Source organism: Notechis scutatus, chromosome 4 (assembly GCF_049901735.1).
Source record: "Notechis scutatus isolate UNSWTSFEM ecotype Mainland chromosome 4, rNotScu1.2, whole genome shotgun sequence".
Taxonomy (NCBI): domain Eukaryota; kingdom Metazoa; phylum Chordata; class Lepidosauria; order Squamata; family Elapidae; genus Notechis; species Notechis scutatus.
This window is the reverse complement of record NC_142012.1, coordinates 121,693,419-121,714,804: the sequence shown is the minus strand read 5'-3', so window position 1 is coordinate 121,714,804 and position 21,386 is coordinate 121,693,419. Positions and strand designations below refer to the sequence as shown.

At 35.9% G+C, this 21,386-nt stretch overlaps 1 protein-coding gene across 4 annotated transcripts in view; it reads left to right on the top strand.

Moving 5' to 3' along the window:
- SUFU (SUFU negative regulator of hedgehog signaling) overlaps window positions 1-21,386 on the top strand; it is a 77,666-nt gene that overhangs the window by 40,817 nt on the left and 15,463 nt on the right. For 2 of the 4 annotated variants that reach the window (XM_026666984.2, XM_026667069.2), the window contains exons 11-12: window positions 7,125-7,193; window positions 9,072-10,931. In XM_026666984.2, the coding sequence (XP_026522769.1) occupies window positions 7,125-7,193; window positions 9,072-9,161 (159 nt within the window). In that variant the 3' untranslated portion in view covers window positions 9,162-10,931. Of the gene's footprint in view, window positions 1-7,124; window positions 7,194-9,071; window positions 10,932-21,386 lie in introns of those variants that run through there. The other 2 variants (XM_087964630.1, XM_087964631.1) reach the window with 1 other exon arrangement.

Here is a 21,386-nt window from a genome sequence, read left to right as displayed (position 1 = left end):
CTGCTGCCTGCGACTGACAAGATTTTAATCACTTTCACTTTTGTTGTCCTCCTAATCAGCCTGGGGCTTGGAGACAAAAGCATATTAAGCAAACATAGGCATTAGTGTTTCTTTTCTTTCTTTTCAATGTGTATTCTCCATCGTATGCCTGCTTACTCTCTTTTAATCCCCTCCTCTCAAATGAATGTAAATGCAAACATTAATTCCCTTCTTGTTGGTTATCCCAGCACCAGGGTGAACATTCCAAAGGGTAAAGGAATAGGGTGGGGCAAGGAAAGCTGAAGTAAACTCATAGCACGATTGTAATCAAGTGATTTTCTACTTAGTGACCACATCATTTAATGACTGTGTTGCTAGTCCCAACTGTAGTTGCTAAATAAGGACTACCTGTAATGGTTCACTTTACTGCTGCATTTACTGTATTGCAAAACTGAATTTGCATGTCAACTTTTAACACATGTAGCATATATTGGACTCTCCTTTTAAAATTAGTTTAAAAATTATTTTATTCTTTTTATTCAACATTCTTTCTTTCAGATTGTAATGGCAGGTTGAAATGTCCTCCATTGTTTTCTGACTTATCATTTCCAATCTTATATTTGAATTATCTTTTTCATAAGCGCAAAAATATATATCATACATAGAAAACAAACAAATTGCTGGTAATTGATATCATATCACATAACAGGAAATGTATAGAGTAGTTATTTTGTGTTATTGTAGTTGTGTTACATTGTATCTTCTAATAGTGTTGCCAATTCTACCTTTGTATTCACTGAAGTATTTAGGTTGGTTATAGAGCTTGGGCCTTGTTTTTGATTTTGAAGGCCTTCCTAAACAAAAGAGGCAAAGTAATATTTTAATGTATCTTTGTTGAAATAAGCACAAGGCAAAAGAATACTTGTCAAAGGTTTTTGAATAAAAACAATATGATGAAAAAAACAATAACTTTGCCTATTTAGGAAACTAACCTTATGATCAATTAAATCATGGGATTTACCATATCTTCAGGAGGAAAAACATTATAAGGATTAGTAAAAAAGAATGCAGTTTTCCATGTTTCTTGGCCATTTAAAAAGTAATATCTTCTTCTAAGCCATTTATACTAATATATCCTTTTGTTTTGAAATACATCATTATTAAGAACCAAAGCTTTGTTCAGATATTAATAATGGAGTGTTTATTCAGTGACAGTAGCAAAGATATGTGTTTCCTGACCAAACAGGCAAACTGACATTGGTAGATTCGCTGCTTCCCCGTTGGTTTCCTCATGATATTTTTCATTCAAAAACGCATAGGAAAAAATCATGGAATTTTGTGCAGATACGTCAGCACTTTGATTGTTATTGTGTCTGTTAACATCATTTGTTTCTAATAAATTCCTGTGTTAGATTAGGATGCTGTCTAAAAGCAAAACTGTTCTTTCACTCATAGCTGTAAATGCAGGATCCATTGTTCAAAATGACCAGTATATTCTTTATGGTAATTTAAATGTATTTTAACTGGGAGCTGATCATGACAAGTGATATGATCAGAAATAGAGTATGTTAATACTCTGGTCTTTTGCTGTATGAATAGGGAAAGCCCCAATTTTCTGCATTATCAGTTCTAGCAATACTTCTTTTATTAAAAGTTTAGAGATTTTCCATTTATTTCTCAGGTTAACTTTTGGCATCTATGCTATTGTTTTCTGAATAAAGGCAGTCTTGGACCTATATCCATTTGTTCAGCAACTGTTCAATGTGATGATGGTGCTGAACGAATAATGGTTATGAGCAGTACTTGGGGTTCCAGGCTGTACCAGCATCCCACGGGTCATGTGATTGCAGCCTGGGTGCTTGGCAAGCTGTTTATACTTACCACCAATTGCTAAGTGCTTGCATCACTTGATCACCATTCACAACCAGAAAGTCAGGGAGGAAACTGGCAGGGATGGTCACAAGTCACAAGTTGGTGCACCCTCACCCAGCCCCTCTGCACTTGCTCTGACCAGTCATTCACCCATGCACATTTCCCCAAACTGCACTGCACCCCATGCAATCTCCCTGACCCGCATGACATCTCTTGCCCTGTTGCAAGATGAGGGGTAACCTGTATGTTAATGGGGTTTTCTGTTTTTCTACTATTTTTACACCCCATAGTTAATCGTTTTATTGAAAATCATTTTTTTTAAATGATCACAAAGTATCAAGGGGCCAATGTTTAATTTTTTGTATATTGGCCAAAAAGCCCCTTAAACCACTATTTGTCCCATTTATCTGTTAGAAGACCCTATTTCTGGTTGCTGAACCCTTTGGAAGGACAGCATATAATCTTTCTACTGTCAAGTTGAATAGATTTAATTGGATTTCGGTAAGAATTTTAAAAGAAGCATCTAATCTTTTTTCTGAAAGCTATATATGAATTCAGTATGAAGATGTGTTTTTCTCTGTTTTTTTTTTTAAATCAGATTGTACTACTACAGTACTCTAGTATGGTTAATATATTGAATGTTTGTAAAGTCAATTCCTTCTGCCTGTAAAGAACAAAGAGTTTTCCCAGAGATGCACAACTCTATGTTATGAGCTCTGTAATCTAACTCTGTATAATGAGCCATGCGTTCCCTGCCTCACCCAAATATGCTCCAAGTGGATTCTTGCTCTCATACTCTATGAGTTATCCCTTTCTGCCCAGAAGACACTCCACAAAGGCCATGTAATCTTCAGCAGCTGTACATGACATATTTTGCTGCAGTAATTATGCAGGGTGACAACTTGAACTCGGTCATCTGCTTTTATAAAACATATTGGATGCTTGATTCCCATGAAGTGCTTCATTCATTAGGCAGACTTGGTTAACTTGCTGATGTGATTTCCTAAATCTACCAACCCAAAATTGAATCATATCTCTGTGATTCATAGAAATCAAGATGAAAGGATCCTGTTGCTTATCTGCAACTATTGCTTCTGGAGTACTGATCTGTACAATAGTCTTTTCCAATTTGAGGTTGTTATATTAAAATACGTATTTATTTTCCATCCTCTCCTTTTTCTCCCCCAGTCCCATTTAGCCAATATGACTGCATAGGAGAAGGGTATGGGGTCCACCAAAAGTTTCTTATTCCTGGAATATCCTGAATCAGGCATTGCAAGATGCATAAGCCATATGTATGAATTTGTATATAGGATCTGCATATATTTATAGGCAATCAATGAAAGAATTTCAGTTACAACTTAGCTATAGTTCTTCTGCATTATAAAGCAAAGTATCTCAAAATATAAGTATATCTTCATACATTAAAATACATTGATAGCTTGATTTCTCAGGTTTTGCAGTTATAGTGAATTAGTTCAGAAAATTTGCCCCATTATCTCAGCAAGACCAACAATGAATTTTAAAAGTAGTAATGAATTCTATAAATTTAAATCATAGATTTCAAAAGGCAAGTCTTGCTTCTTATATAATCATTGACAGCCCTTTGGTGTTCCAAAATTTGGATCAGGTAATATGAAACACAGATTTTTTTTAGAGTATTTGGGTTTCAGGGAAGTCTGTTAACGAACTATAAACATAAGCAGAGATTGATGCTTCCATAATGTATATTCTGCTGTAACCCATCTGTAAGAAGCTACTGGAAAAGAGCATCTGGAAATTCAAAGTATTTTACTCCCAATACACTAACAGCTCTTCACTTATATTGCCACCCTGGGTGAAATGAGCTTTTTATCCACCTTCAGCCAATGCACCATTTGTGACCCTTTCTGCACAAGGGGGATCTGGCTACAGTGACTTAACACAAGCTTCTGCAGTTTGTTCCAGGGATGGGATTCAAATTTTTTAACAACCAATTCTGTGGATGGGGCTTAGTTGGTGGGCGTGGCTTGGTGGTCATGTGACTGGGTGGACGTGGCTTGGTGGTCATGTGATTGGCTGGGTGTGGCCAACTCAATATCACTCATATCGAGGCACACATCTCCTTGCCTGGCGTCTCATGACTGTGGGGATGCTGCAGCAGTCGTAAGTGTGAAAAATGGTCATAGGTCACTTTTTTCAGTGCCATTGTAACTTTAAATGGTCACTCCACACAAGCAAAGTACCAGCAAAGGAGGGGGGAAAAAACTCCAGAGATGTTCCTGAGACAGGAAGTCTAGTCCTGCCAAGAATGTAATAAGGGTTAACGGAGAGGCAGTTTCTGTAAGCAACACCAGAATGTTTCCTTCCTGCCTTCCTTACAGGATTAGGCCAGTAATTTCTTCTAACAACCGGTTCTCCGAACTGCTTAGAATGTTAACAACCGGTCTAGCAAATAGGTGAGAACTGGTAGAATCCCACCCCTGGTTTGTTCTTCATAGAGCTGCCCCTATGAAGTGATCCAAAATGTAGCGCCTAGCATGAAGACAGGGACTTATGTGTTTGATCATTTTACATCTCTGCTGCAAGACCTGCAGTGGCTACCTGTGAGGTTCTAAGTTCAAATCAAATACTGCCTATGGCACTGCCTGCTCCAATATGAGTCAACCAGACCAAGGTAGTCCTTACAGGAAAGGCTGCTGATTTTCTCCCATTTTTTAATGAAGAAATGTGCTAAAGGCAGAAAACTGTACTCTTCCAAAGGGCTTTTGGAATTGAATGTTCATAATCTTTTACTTTATGAAGTCTAATTATCTTAATTGTTTTGTTCGTTAATCTGTTTTTTTTAATAAACCAAATTAATATGTTACATTATATGGATTGATTTTAGGTTTAATATTGGGTGTTATATAACTTTGTATCTCCTTTATTATTGTGAGCCATTGGATTAGATTGCACATGAATAATAATTGTTGTTTTGTAATGGGCACATATTATTCAGTCAACATTGTAGACAAAGACTCAGAACATTTTTGATAGAACCATCACTGAAAACAGCAAAGTGAATTTAGTGGTTGGGAAATAAACTGTCAAATTTTCTTATGGATTAGCAATTAAGAACAAGAAAGAGCAAGCAAAAATTATCTTTACAATGGAAAGAGATAAATAGTTGTGTGAGTGCGACATATACCAAGTGTATTGGGTATCTTAGGAAAGTACAAGTAATGCTCACAGGTCTGCATTTCAACCTCATTGTAGAGTTGAGAAAAATACAGAAGGGGACAACTAAAATGGTCATAATATTGTAACATTTTCCAGATAAGGAAAGTAAAATATATTAGGGCTATTACATTTAGGGGAAAAAGGAAAAGATACAGAGCAAAATAGATAAACGAATTTTTTGACAGCAGATTGAGAAAAGATAAAAAACTATAATATAAACCAAATCTGTTTTGTAGAATTACGTGGCTTTGAAAAATTTATGGAAGATAGAGTTGTCAATCAATATTAGCCATGATAGTTAAATGGAACCTCTTAATACAGTGGTAGTATTTCTCTCGATCCCAGTTTCAAAGGGACAAATAGCAATTGATGCCCTGCTTCAGGCATTCCTGGAGCCCATTTTCTATATACAATTGGTCATGCTTTAACAGACTTTCAGAATCCTTGATTTACATGTTTTACTCTTGCTCATTTGACTGGCAACATAAATCCTGGTGTTTCTTTGTCTTTTCCCTCCTTGGTGGGAAGAATCTGAAGAGAATTTATGTGGGCATTTGGCTCCAAGAAACACAGAAGCATCTCTGAAGCTGCCTTATAACACAGAGGCTTCTTCATATGATTAAGCCAAACATGTGGCTTTTAATCTTTTTTTCCTCAACTTAGAAAGGTTGGGGAAAGACAGACACTATACATTGCTCTGTGTTGTGTTTCCATATTCAAGTATGTTGTTTGAATAGAGCTGTATACAAAACACTGTCCTAGCACAGGTAACTGAGACTTTGATGATCCATTTTTCAAGGAAAGCACCCCATGTGAACACTTTTTATGAGACTTTTTTCATCTTTGCAAAAACTAGGGTGTGTTGCAAGATCTTCATATAAAGGCAGAACTACGGGTAAAGAGGAATTAGTTGAGTAATCATGATAGAAGGTATTTGCACAATTTACCTGAGTTGTGTTTTTACATTTCAAAAGTTCCATAGCACATGCTATTTGATATTCTGTCATAGTTACAGACTAGTTCTGAAAATGAATGAAACAGTAGTTTGGCCTGTGTTTGTTGGGGTATTTTTTCAAAATTACTTCAAATATTTTTTTCTATGCATTGGAAAAATAAATTGGCGTTCTTTCCATGATATTCTATAGCTACATGGTTTTAAATATTCTCACCACATGCTGATGAGTTTGAAAAAAAAAACTGGAAAATGTGAAATAGCAGCTTGTGATATGATTTGCTACAAATGTCACCTTTAATGATCAAATGTATGTAATGTCTATTTGTAATGTGGTGTCACCACTGCAAGAGCAGTGCAGAAACTAAAGTTTTGAGACAAGTATAGTTAGCTATTGCTTTGTATACATTTCAATAAAAGCCATGGTAGCTGGAGATTTTTGGGATTTGAAGTCCAGACATCTTAAAGTTGTCATGATTGAAAAACACTTCCAGTGTAATAATATGAGCAAGAAACATGAGGTCTTGTGTTGCTGTTCCTCTTCATCTTTGTGCATTTGTTTAAATTGCCTTTTAAAAGAAGGGTGAAGATGCATCCAGACATCCAGTGACTGCAGATTAATTCCTGAAATTTTGAACATGGTTTAATGAAAAAAATCCTATTGACAAATTCAAATTAAGCATTCTCTTGTCTCCTGTCCCCCGCCCATTCTCTCCCTCCCTCTCTCTCTTTTTCCCCTTCTCCCCCCTCCCTCTCTCCCCCCCATTCCCCCTTTCCCTCTTCTTACTCATATGTTAAAAAATAGGTACATCCATTGCATTACCTCATACAATATGATGTTTCTTTACAATTCTTAGATCTTTACCCTTTCTGAATTGACGTTTTATTTGGCACAGGAAATATTGGTATCATATAGATGGATTCCATAATAATTGCAGGTAATATAGGAGGAAGCAAATAATTACCGGAGGAAGTGAACTGACTTCCCAAGCCTTTATGAATTACAGGATGAGCAACATGGAACAGTGCTCTGAAGAATAGAATGGTCTGCTTCTTGGCAATTACAGTAAGTGTAACTTGGTGCATAAAAGAATAAAAGTTATTTTTCTCACTTTTGCAGATCTTACTTACAGAAGAGTTTGTGGAAAGAATGCTGGAAGACCTAGAAGATCTGAGTTCTCCAGAAGAAGTAAGTTTATTTAATCCAAATACCTAAAAAGACATTCTTTACACAGATAGTCTTCGATTTACAACACATTTATGGACCACATTTGAAGTTACAATAGCATTAAAAATGTGACATGACCATTTTTCACACAACTGTTGCAGCATCCCTATAATCACATGATCAAAGTTCAGTTGCTTGGCAATCAACTCATATTTATGTCAGTTGCAGTGTCCTGAGATCATATGATTACCTTTTGTCATCTTCTGACAAGCAAGGTCAATGGGGAAGCCAGATTCACTTAACAACCATGCTACTAACTTAACAGCACATTGATTCACTGAACAACTGTGGCAAGACTGTAAAATGGGGTAAAACTCAATGTCCCACTTAACAACAAATTTTGGGCTCAGTTGTAGTTGTCTGTTGAGGGCTACCTGCATATCTTTGCTTGTGTATGTAATTTATATAACATCAACATTTGGAATTCTTTGCTGAATAAAGTTGAAGAATTAAGATGCTCCTTCAGTAGGGACTTTATGCTAAATTGACATTTCTCCATGTACTTTTTTTGCCATGTATCCTCCATTCCTTGAAACATTTTCCCCCTTTTGTCATAATTTGTAAATCTTTAAATGTATTACTTCAATGCAGGTTTCATTGAAATAATATTTATATACTGTGATTAAAAATTATGAACATTCTGTTACTTAGAAAACTTAAAAGTGTTGAAATTGAGACATCCTGTTTTCTCTAAAAGATCCAGTACTTTGCTCAGAGGAAAGTGCTTGAGTTCTTCTCTGAAGTTTTTGTTGTACATGCTTTTAGATTAATTGACCTTTAACTTAACAGATTTTTCCCATGGAATCATTTTAACTATTTTTATGAACTATCAATCATCATACAACTCCCCTCTCAAGTTTTTTTTTATAAAAGCAGTGAATAAAAACAGTAAAGACATGATAGCTGTCTTGTACTATACACTTACTATAATGGGATTGGAGAGGGAGAGTATTTTTCCATGGGCTCCTTGCACAAATGTTTTCTTGTTCCCTTCTCACTGTTCAGTTCCTGTGGGTTCCTTATCTTCCAAATCGCAATAGCACTAGCACTTAGATTTATATACCGCTTTACAGCCCTCTCTAAGGCTGAGTCAACCTTGAGCCTGGTGAAATTTGAACTGCCAAATTGCAGAGAGCCAGCTGTCAGCGGAAGTACTGCACTCTTTAACAACTGCACCACCGTGGCTCATAATGCATAAGCTGCATAATGTCTGTTAAAATTGGCAGGATCATGAAATCTTGTTGTAAATTCTTTATTGGCCAAGTGTGATTGGATACACAAGGAATTCGTCTCCAGTGCATAAGCTGTCAGTGTACATACAAACATACAAAAGTGATAAGTCATAGATCATGTATAAAACCTGGTTTAAAAATCCTTATTTGCTTGTTAATCTAATATCTTTTCATTTGCTCCTGTATTATATAATGATATAAAGTATCTTGAAAATTTGAAAAAAAAAAATTCTCACATGAAATATTATTTATGCAATTTTGGTTTCTGAATATTCACTTCTGTTACGATCAGTAGCTTCTTCTTAATTTTGTTATTTTTATGGTCTTCAAAAAACAGGCCTTTTTTGTATTGAAACAAGCCTCTTTTTCACTTATTGATCTATTTCTTCCTTTATTGTCTGTTTCTATAGGTAGAATACACGTAGGTAGCAATTTCTTTCATATAACTGTTTTATCACTTCAGAAGAGATCACTTTTTTATATAATTCTACAGAGAAATTATAAAATATTATCTTCACATTTTGTTTTTCTTCCCAGAAATTGTACTTTTATTCATCCTAGATTCTAGCAATTTCTATAAGTACTAACTGATTTCTTTGTTTTTTAGTTCAAGCTTCCAAAGGAATATAGTTGGCCTGAAAAGAAACTAAAAGTCTCCATCTTACCTGATGCTGTATTTGACAACCTACTTCATTAAAGACAGCTGATGCCCACAAGCAGCAGCTTATTGTTTATTGCTCAAGGACTAATGGGAGCATTGAGTAGAGTAAAAGTTGGTCCCGACAATGTTGCTGCATAACTACAGCAGAAGAGAGGTTACTCAACAACAGTTCAGCCAGAAAAGTTCTTGTCTGGTTTTCTTCTTTTTCGTCATGGCTGAACTCTGAGTATCTGCATATATATGAATGAGTACAAGAGTTAGACAGAGGAAGAAGTATTCCATTATGAGTAGCAGCTGTAATACATCTTCCACTGTCTTAACTGGCTCTAGAACTGCCTGCTGCCACCTTAGTTCAGGGTTTATATTCATCTGCATTTATTGTACACATTTTTCATCTGTAAACACATAATTATTAATTTGATGTTCTCCATAATGCCAAACTTCTTTTGTTAGCCAGGCTTCTCCTTTGGCAGAATTATTCCTTTAATGCAAGTTGCAATTCCAAAAAGAAAGTGGGATTCTCCAAATGTATTGGGAGTAAACAGAGTAAAAATTACTCTATTATCTTGGCCCCAAACATTTCTTGTGGTTCAGCTGCAGTGAAGTTGGGCAGGTGGGTTTGGTCTCTTAGCTCAGATTAGTTGATTGTAGCTGAATTTTAAAACCCAAATTTTGAGCCCTATAATAAAATGATCCTGTCATTTGCTTTTCTGTAAAGAATGGCTAATTCATTAGTAAGATAACATCCAAAAACACTTTAATAATAATATCAGCAACAACTTCCAAATTGAGCCTGTGAATATTAACAGATTTAGAAAGAAACCTAACTGTAATTCAGTTGGATTATTTCTAAATAAATGTATGTTAAATTATAAGTTTTTATATATTACTTTGAGAATGTTTGGCAACAATAATCTCCCCCAACCCTTTTCAGACACTTTAATTGATAAGATAACTGTAAGTTATTGGATTATAAAGCATATTAAATAATTGCTCTTATTTCTTTTACTAATGACCAAGCAAGAAATATGAGTGATTAATTTTATATGTTTTTCTCATTGAACTCACTGAGCTATAAAATGAGTTAATGGCTTGTCTTATTTGTATTAGCACTGTTAGCACTTCTGTTTTTGTGAAAATTCCTGATGCTGCACTCTTTCTGAAAAATTTCCACCAACTCTCTGTGTTTCAGCTCCTAGAGGTGCCCAAGAGCCTGTTATCTTATATCAGCTTTGGAACAAAGCAGTCTAAAACATTTAAGTTTTGTTAAAACCATGTTTTTATTAATGTAATAGAAAGCCTTGAATTTGCTCTGATGAGAATTAATTGAATCAGGCCTCTCCAGAAATTGTAATTCACATAGAAGTTTAAATTGTTTTTGAACTATGTGAAAATATGTGTTTTTAACAACAGGGGTCCCCAACCCCCGGGCTGCAACCCACTACTGGGCCATAGCCTATTCTTAATTGGGCTACATGAGTGGCTGGCCAGAGCATGTGCATGTATGCGCAATAACGTGCGCAGAAAGTGGCCTCACCCACATGTGCACCTGGCTCACGGAAGTCAAGCTGTGTGCCAGTCTACCATTTGTGCAAAGTCTGGGTGCGTGCACCGGGTCGCCCCAAGCCGGGCCGGCAAGCCGCAAAGGTTGGGGACTGCTGTTTTACAATCTACAAATATTCAGTGGTCTTCATCTGCAACTCAAAGGCTAGGTTAGAATCCCATTGGACAAAAAAAGGGAAAACTTTTTTACGCAATGACATTTTGGGAAAAGAGAGAAAAATATACAATAAACATGAGCTGGACTTTATGCATTGTGAAATACTGTATTGTCAGTAGAGTTTTTGGATACTGTGATGTACTAACCTATTCTAATATTCAAGATCATAAAGCAAGAAGGCTTTGGAATCTGTAACATAAGTGAGAGTCTTTTGAAGAGCCTAGTTCATACTTTGTTTTTAGTAGATATTTAAATAAAATTAACAATGTTAAATTAATAATAGAAGATTGCAAAGTTGTACAGCGCTAATAGTAAGATTCTCTAGAGCAGGGCTATCAAACTCACAGCTCACGGGCCGTATGCATCACACACTGGCCATACCCACGCCCGGTTTAGGAAAGGGGGGGGGGAAATCCCGATACATCACGTGACACCACCATGACGCTGCAGGTTTGACAGTCCTGCTCTAGAGGAAATGTACATGGGGTAGTGTTCACATGTACTATTCAGTCAAGATCATTAACCATTATTTGTTGAACAAGCCAGAGTCAATTTTCTGGGACAGCAGAGTGATTGTGACTTTCATCAATTTCTTATTTTCCCTCCATTTCTGCTATTAATCAGGTGATATTTCATAATATTTTTTTAAAAAGTTAAAGAACAAGGTTGTTTTTTGGAAGATTTCCTCTATAATTTGCTCTATAATTAAGCAAGTTGTAGCCTCAAGGCCAAGTGTGGTGCCCAGATCTTCTTTCAATAGCCCTCAGATCTTCATCTGCAAATGTTGGTAGTACAAATGATGAAAATTGCTACCATGGTTTCCCACCATTTTATGACAAAATATTCATTAAAACTAATATATGGTCTGCAACACACAATGCATTTGAAAAAAAACACACCAAATCCCCTGCAAAATCCAGAAAATTCTACTTCTGTTCATTTATCTGAGAGCTCCTTTGCACCCCAGGAAATATGTATAACTTCCATCTTCAAAAAGGATAGTCCTGGGGGTTTTGTGATTATTGTTACTTTGGCTGTGTAAGGTTGATGGAATTGGCTTTACTTTGTTGTTGTTGATGGTTTTGTTAGATTACACTATATTGGGTTTTTTTAAAGAATTTGTAAAGTTTAGAAAGCAATTATGTTTTGTGTAGGTTTGGTTTTGCCTGTGTCTGTTGTCTGAGTATGGTTGGTTTTATTTCTGTGAAATGGGTATTTTGTTGAAATGTGTATGCTTTGCTTTGGCATTGGGAAGCAATTCCCTATCCTTTCAGGGAGGAGTTAGGCATGGGAAACAAATAGCCTGAGTGGCAGAAATGCTGTGTAAGTTTTTCCCACAATGGTACTTTTGTTTAGTTTTTGAAGGAACTGAAGTGGGAAGCCTATTCCTTAATTGTTATGCTTCAAATTATAATTGGATCTAACATCATTGAAATGCTTTTATATAGAAAGAAGTGATCCCTGCTGGTAGAAAACAGCTATGCTAGAGAAATGACTAAGCTAGAGAGAGCCTTTTCTACAAAATCTAATTTATTACATATAAATACTGTGTGTGTGTGTGTGCCCGCGCGCATGTGCGCACATTTTAAATTTTAAAGGACCAGATGACCTGGAGAAATGTTCCAACTAATTCAGTATCTTGTATTTTCACAGATGCCTTTGAGAATCTCATAGGTCAAGATATAGCAGCAGCATCCTCTTCACTTCTCAGGACCTAATACTGAGAGGCATAATTAAGATGATAATTGTTTTGACTGTTGTCATTCTGTCGTGAACTCTCGGGAATTGTTTCCTCCAGCTAAATTAGTTTATATATATAGTTTATTTGGAAATATATGCATTACTGTAATGGGGAAGTGTTAGTCACAACTGTCTCATAGATTTCTCTCTCTACTTAACCCTCAGTTTGTTCTCTTTCCAAGTTGAATAAGGAACTTCTTATTTAAGGAATAAAACAAGGGAGGCAGAGTCAGTATACTGTGAAATGCTAAACTGGAATTTTAAAACCATGGTGAATTTCTCATGAAGGATCTACAAGTTAGAGCTAAATAGTGTCTCTCATAGGATTTTCTGCAAGATCCTAGTGTTTTTAGTGTTATGTTCTGCATGAATATTCATTTTGGAGGCAGAACTGACCCAAAATATACTTTTTAAATGACTAGTCTTGTTGGATTTCCAAAGAAGAGTGCATTTGGGTTTTTTTTAAACTACTTGAATGCAACCACAAGTTACTGGCTTGGCAAATCAAAAGTATGGTGCTTTTATGTATTTTTGTTTAATCAATAACAATTTATGACTGTTCTAGTCAGTTTCCTAAGGAACATAATAGAACAGGGTTTGGTCTCTCCTTCAACTCTTCATGAGCAGATACTCACACTGTGGCTAATTATGCTGGCTTTTTATTTTTTCTCAACATAAGGTAAGAAGAGTTTACTTTGCGTTCTTGTTCTTTGCTTGCTAGTTCCTGAAGTGTTTTACCGGAAATAGAAGCTTTGGCTGCTCTTCAGTTGGTTTGCACCTGCTACTTAATCCCTCCAGCACCTGGAGCAGTAAACACCCTTCCTGGCTTGCCGCAACAATTATTAACTTTTTGTGCAGCTGTTGCACTAGTCATCGGCCAGGATAATGCTAACAGAGCCACCAGACCATTCCAGAATGTTTAACTATCTAACTATGAAAAAAAAATCTGTGTAAGTTATCCTACAGTAAGCTATGAGTAGAATAGAGATTTGAAGCTATTGCACATGTTGCAAGTTCTGGCCTTATTGCCTGTTTTGCTCAGAAGCTGAATCCCACAAAAGCACTAAAGATTTTGTAATGCAAAAAAGTAAAAAAGTTCAAAAACTAAATAGTTGGATTATATTTTTAAAAAAATCATTTAAATATACACTTATCACAAAATTTTAAACACATTTAAAATCGAGCAGAAGCTACTTGAAATATGGTAGAAGAGCAAAAAGGAAGAAAGTCATTGTTCATTCCAGAAACAGGTATAAAAAAGAGAATCTAGGCTCACCCTGAAGAAGACAAAAGAAATAAACGTATGCATGATTATTACATTAAATCCTATATCTGTAATCTTCACAATATCTCTATATTTTATATAAATGTGTACATCTTGAATTTCATATTTCCCTTTCATCAGAGGGAAAAAGTAGGATACAAACCTTTAAAATCTCTGCAGGATATTTTGCATTTCAGTATGATGATCAGTACAGAATTAGAAGGGAAAGCGACGTGTGGCAGATTAAGAAAGGATTGCACTGTCATTCCATTGCATTCTTTTCTTCCAGTAGGACACAATCACCATATGCTTTATATGAATCTATTTTGCATATGATCCCTATACATAAGGGAAGTAAGGGATCAGAGAATTATTCTATTTACATAAGCATTTTAATGGCTTGAGACAAAAATAATACTGTTTTCCACAAGTACCATCATTGCAGTTTTTAGGAAAAGAAATAATGCCTTCCATCTTTGGTAGCCCTGTGGCATTTCATTTCCCACTTAACCTGTATATCCTTTTCTGCTAGACATCTTCAATGTCAAAATTAGTACTGTCTAATAAAAATTTATAAGGATCCCAGACTGACTCTTAATTAACTTGTCAATATTATGTATTATGTTTCATACATATTTCTTTGTCCTTTCTTAAATTGCTTACATACAATCATAGTAAGAGCTTTTAAGCTTTCTATTATTTTTCCCAAAATGTTTCTTTTTTTCTTTTTAGCCAATAATTTTCCTATATTGCAAATATTTTGAAATAAACCCTCCTCATTTAGAGAGTTACTATATAGTGAGTTGCAGATGAGATGAGGGAATGTGTTTAAACTCTTCTTTTAACTTATATGTTTATTTCAGAAATTGTTTTAAAGCTCTGTTGCTAGCTAATTGTTGTGGCATACTCCCTAGTCCTTATTTTCTTTTCCGGGCAAAATTACAGATTTCTTCTATTAGACTCTTATCATATAAATCTTCAGTGAACAGAAGAAGATGATTCTATAATCCATGTTCAGTGTATATACTATAATATGCTCACTGTGGTTAATACAAATGGTTGTTGTGAGCACCAGTTGATAAGAAGATGCAGGAACATGGAAGTTTTTTGCTGGACCTTTTAATTCCAGGTTAAGCTGAACTAACTTTCTCACCAGTTTTACTTTCAAGGCTGAAAAAAACCCCACTTATCTTAGAGAAAGAAAAACCTATTTAAATAATTTTTAAATGTATGAAAAAGTTCAAAAATTAACAGTACTTTATGAACAATGCTGCCATGACGTAACTTTTCCAGAGCTGTGGTTTAACAGTAGCAAAGATCCATGGTGTGTGTCCGCGTTTATGCTTACACACATGTATGCAAATACATGCTCAGTTTAATCTAGTTTAAAGACATACAGTTGGTATTCAGTAGTAGCAGTTCTGAATTCTACTGCAGCTGAAAACAGCTCAATGGGAGGAGGTAGCATCACACTTCAAATGAAAAGAAGTATATTTCCTTTTTGAATGGTTTTATCTCAATAGGAACTAGAGTTCTCTATTCAACAGAGGGCTTGCTAACTTTTTTTTATTTTGAAGGGAGAAGAGCTCTTGAGGGGTGTTAGTTTTATATCTCAGATGGCTGTACTGTAGTTCTAGGAAGCTTTAAACAAATTGAAATATACTTTTGGAGAAATTAATCCGTAGATTTGTTCAGATGCTAATTCTGACTGCTGAGGCTGTTTTGAAAAGCTTCAGCTGAGATGAACCTTTTTGTAGTTCATCTATGTGGGGGGGGGGGCACATGTGTGTGTGGTTTTGTGTGTGTGTGTGTGCATTTCTCTACAAATATATTAGAGTTACTGCAGAAACTGACTGAAAACAGTTTCCTTCTCCTGCAGTAATATTTCAATATTTTAGTATACCCTTTTTCTACCAAAAAAAAAAAGCAATGAAAACCTAAACTAGCAGTTTTAAAGATATTTTATATTAGTTTGTAATGTATATTCTTACATTATCACAGTGCTGGTATGAACTACTTTTTTGTAATATTTTTGTGAATCACAAAGCTTTTGTTTCCCTTCTGTGTATTCAAAGTACATTAAACCTGTTTGCATATTGTGTTCAGTGTGTATTTATTGATTGCAGAGCTGATAAATTAGATTTTATTTTTCACTCATACTTAATTTTCTTTTTCCAACTGTTATCCGCAGGTTCTAACCAGGCAATATATAATATGAGGGCTAACCACCAGCATCTCCTTATCTACAATCTTTGTTGCAATTTATCTGTTGTTCTGCCAGGTACAATCTATTTCGGGAGAAACATTTGAGTAAATGTGAATGTATGCTAAATTTTATAATATGATGTGGAAATCACACAGGTACAAGAAGCTTACAACACCTACAACAGCTATCTTCAGCCTAGTAACTTCTACATGTGTTTTGACTAAAATTCTTGTGCTTTCCACAAATTCTGGAAGTAACAGAGTTCTTTCTAATTTTATTTTAATATCACCTTTCCTTGGCTATTGGAGAAGGATAGAGTTAAAATGGTCACATGATCCTATGTATTATATTGAAGTACCTGGACAGCACTTTACTGTGTTGTCAAAAAAGGAGGGGGACTTTTTTTTAGAAAGCTGTAACTGAAATAGGAAGACTTTTCATAGAGCCTAGAACTGCTCACTGATTTTGGTTACATCCTATCTCTGTATTCTAGAGAAAGCATACCTCCCACTTAATTACTGTCTTGAACAAATATAATTTGATAGTTGGGTTGCTTAAGTACCATTAATTTGGTTTGACTGCTAGATAGATCTCAGGATGCTCTGCTCTCAGCCTGGTTATTCAAGTCTTGCAACAGTGAAAACTAGTGAGAGAAAATACATACAGCACTGGGGACGTTGGGGGGAGGGGGAGGGAATCAATTTTATTTCATAGTTTCACCACTCCATTGGATCCATATGATATTGAGCCACACTTTGGAGCCCTCACTCTGCTTCATTGATCTCTTGATTTATTGTGCTTCGTGGCATTGGCTCTGTGGCTTGTTGCAAAAAGTCACTTTATTATCTTGTTCTTCTCAATTGAGAAATTACCAAGTCTCCTATAAGGCTACATCTCATTTGGAATTCTTGCTGTAATGGAGTAATATACCTTGTCTACCCAATGAAGCATATCTTCTGGACCACTGGAGTGTTTATACCATCAATATATCTAATTTCTAGAAATTAATGTTTTTCCACAAAACTTTTAAAGAGAATTTAAAAAATATGTGGCAAATTTTGATTCTGTAATTAATAGTGCTGTGCATTTCAGGGATGAAATGAATTTGTGTAGAGACCTGGGGAATCATTCTTTCTGCAATAATTTTGGGAGCTTTTGTTGCATTACTACCATATCAACAGATGACATATGAACAGTATGAAATTCTCCATGTGAGCCATCTTGTTTATATGTATGCACGCACGCACACATACGTATATTCCTGTATTTGATTAAGAAAGTTCTGAGAAACTAAAAATACGCTTATACTTTAAATCGATGACTTTCAACATTTTTTTAAAAAAACCTTTTTGCTGATGGCTACCTAAATTCAAGCATTATCTATGATACATTTCTTCTATTTTCCACTAGTTTTGTTATCTCAAGAATACACTATAGTGATGAGTTGGATTACTTAAATACCATGGCATGTATAAGGACTAAAGCTTAGGTAAAATGTTTATTTTCAGATGACATCTTATTTGCAATTAAAACTTCAATAAAAGATATCACAAATATATCATTTTCAGCCTTCAACTGCTTGAGTATTTATTACTGGTATATTTTCAATTTTCAATTATATTGAAACAATTGAACAAACAAGCTTTTTAGTATTTAACTTTTCTTTTGTTAGTGGGGTATTTTAGCGTGATGAGATTTTCACAGCTGTTTCACAAGAACTCTTAATTCCTCTCAGCAATGTTTACATTCCATTTTTCCAGTTTTTGCTTGTGAGGCAGAAAATCCCAATTCACATTGGTAAATTAACAATGATGTTTCTTACCAGACTTCCTTTTCCTGCAATCGAAGTGTGTATTCATTCTTTGCCTACATCCAAAATTCAAGAAACACCTTCCATGAGGTTTAATTTCACATTGCAGCTCCTCTGCCATACACTAATTCTTCCCATTCTGTGAGACTAAGCTGAAATTGGTTTGGTGTTTCAATAAAGTGGTTTCTCAGCTAGTCACAGTTTTCAAGGGTAGACTGAAAAATATAATTTTATTTTCCAGCTGTTCAGCAATTACTGGTATGACCTGCAGTAATATTGGGAATATGCCCATATTTGTCTCCTTCACTTTTCCAGTCCAAACGTTTTACCATTATTACATTGATCTGTAGACATTTTTATATTTTTCTTATTTAAATATTCAACAGTAGCTACGAAGAAAATAACTTTGTATACCAAAAATACAAACCTCTGGTTGCTGAAGAATAAAAGAGGTAATAATCATCACGTTCTTCAATGACATCATAGTTTCTCATAAGCTTCTAACCCATGGATGTCAAACTATTGCGTCATATGATGTATCATGATGTTTTTTGCCTCAGTGGAGCTAGGGTGGGCGTGGCCTGCGAGTGATGCATCCGGCCTATGGGCCGCCAGTTTGACACCCCTGTTCTAACAAATGTAAGGATGGAGGGAAAGTTATGCAATTTTTGTTCCAATTTCTTCACAAAATTTGGGAAACAGATGCAACTAGTGACTCCATTTTTATGACTGTGTCTACCCCTGTTTTCAACTTGTAGCCAGTTGCTTTTGCAGCTAATGCTTCATGATACTGAAGAAAGCATATTGTTATAACATTATGTTTTCCATTAACATAAATTATTTTACTGATTCACCCGTTAAAAGAGCAGCAGCTTTACAAATTGCTATATGCACAGGATTTCTAGGGCAACACAACAGATTCCAAGTAGCTAAGATAAGACAACCACCCTCTCATCTTGGGTTTTTCCATCAAATTCTTTACCACACAAACATAGTTTTATTTTACAATCATCAACATGGCAAATGAATATCAGTAATTGAAATGCATCCATTTCTTTCTCTTTCTAAATTGAGATATAAATGGTTTCTTCAGTGTTGGCTAACATACTGTCCACGAGAGGAATTTCCTTTATTTTTTTGTTCTGCTTCATTCCAAATCTTGACTTTCCAATGGCACTACGAGCAGGAAAAATCAGTATCTCTGCGATTGTGTAAGGATCCATAGTTAATAGAATAAATTCTGTGACTAAATAATTTTTCTTATGCTTTACTTGAAATACTTTTAGCAAAATTAAAACTTGATTGCTTTCTACCATAGAATTTTAAAATCTCTCACAATACTATCAAAAGTTTCTCAATAGTAGTGTCATTTTAGTGAGGAATGTCTCTGCCTGAGAAGAAACTATTATTTTTAGTTTTCTTGTTTATTATGGCACCTATTTCTTTTTCATTTATATTCCATCTTTGTCACTTTGTCCCCACCACTGTAATCTTTATATTTTCGTACAGGTTACCTATTAACATTTTAACACATCCCTGATATCTTTGAGCATCACTATCACTTCCTCATTAACCAATCAAACTAAGCTACATACTTGCATTTGTTACCTAGGGTTTATTCACACAAGGGACAGCTTTCAAACATGGTAACATTTTAAACTGAGGCTTAGTTGTTAGCTGACTCACCTTCAGGCTCTTGAAGCACATTAACCCAGATTTCAACAATACTTTTTCTCAGTCAGAAACATCACTTACACAAGAATAAATCTTTATTCACAAAGCAGAATCACACGTCTGCTATAATAGTACATTCATTCATTAATAATTTAAAGTTTGTTGTAAAACTTTTCTGGTCCTCTCATGTTTTTATTTTAAACTGTAGCCAATTTGATTGACTCAAGCTCAAAAAAACCACTGAGGAATAGTGGATTTTTATGTCTCCTTATAAGGATTGGGGAGAAGTTTTATTTTGAAAAAAAGTATCCAAAATACAAAAGTGAAATGTGTATGTGTGCATCCTTTCTAAATCTTATACTCAATCTATTACATTTCTACTTATATTATTCAGTGGTATATTATGTCCTACTATTAATACATCATGTTCTATACTGTTGCTTGTATTTCTATGCTATGTTATATTATCCTCTAAGTCAGGGGTGTCAGACTCAATTTCATTGAGGACCGCATCAGGGTTATGTTTGACCTCGGGGAGGGGCAGAATGGGTGTGGCCAGCTCGACGTCACTTGTGTCAGGGCGCCTGTGGCCTGAGCACTCTGCCAGTGAAAACAGGCTCCATCAGCTGGGACGGTCTACAACCAGCAGAAACAGAGCTCGGGTGTGTGTGTGTGTGTGTGCAAGCGGCTCTCACAAGCTCTGTTTTCAGCCATGATGGCCTCCCACAGCCCTCTGCCAGCAAAAACAGAGCCCCTCCCCCAGCTTCGTTTTTGCTGGCAGAGGGCTTACAGGAGCCATTGCGGATGAAAATGTAGCCTGGGAGAGCCATGCACGGCCCTCCCAAACTCTGTTTTTGCTGGGAGAGGCACTGCAGGCCGGATCTTTGCAGCTTACAGAGTGACCCCATGGGCCAGATCTAAGCACCCTGCGGCAGAGGTGGTATTCCGCAGGTTCTGACCAGTTCTAGAGAACCGGTAGCGGACATTTTGAGTAGTTCGGAGAACCAGCAAATACCAGCTCTGACTGGAGATTTTACAGTATCCTTCCCCTGCCAGGTCCACCAGGCCACGGCCACAGAACTGGCAATAAAAAAAATTGAATCCCACCACTGCCCCACGGACCTTGAGAGTGACACCCCTGCTCTAAGTATACTATTGCTATTCTGCTAGTAGTATTACTAGTATAAAACAGTGTTTAAACTTCTGCAATCCTGGTTCATCTTTAAATTCCATCCTCTCATTCCCTCAACTTCTGTTGCTGTTTTTCTTCTTTGTTAATGTCCAGCAGGTAAAGCATTGTCACTTTCCCAACGCCATACTTTGCCCTTCTTTTTCTTCCTGACTCTTCCATCTCCATAAAATAAACTTATTTGATGCTTTCTCTTTTGTTGTTGTTGCTGCTGCTGCTGAATTTCCAAAACATGCTCATTTCCTCCATTTTCCTCTTTGTCTTCTCCCTTCTCCTCCTTTCTTTGTTTCAAGGTTGTAGTTTTTACAGGCAATTCTGCCATGCTGACACTGGGGAGAAGGTTCAAATAGGGGAGAAAAACGGCAAGGATGCATGCAGGTTTTTTAGCAGCCTGCTCTTCCATAATCCCTAGCCTAGACTACTTATGTGGCATCCAAGATGTCACAGCAGTCTGGGTAAGAATCACAGCTTTAAATGAAAATGGGTCAACAGGCTCATATTTTCTGTGGATTGGGGTGTTAATGCATTCATACAATACTTAATGTATTGCAATTCTGCATGATCACAATAATGTTGTAGTATCTGTTAGATCAGACTTCCTGCATTTTGGGGTATCTGCTTGTGAGCCAAATTGTTGAATCTTGAGTGTGGAGGAAAC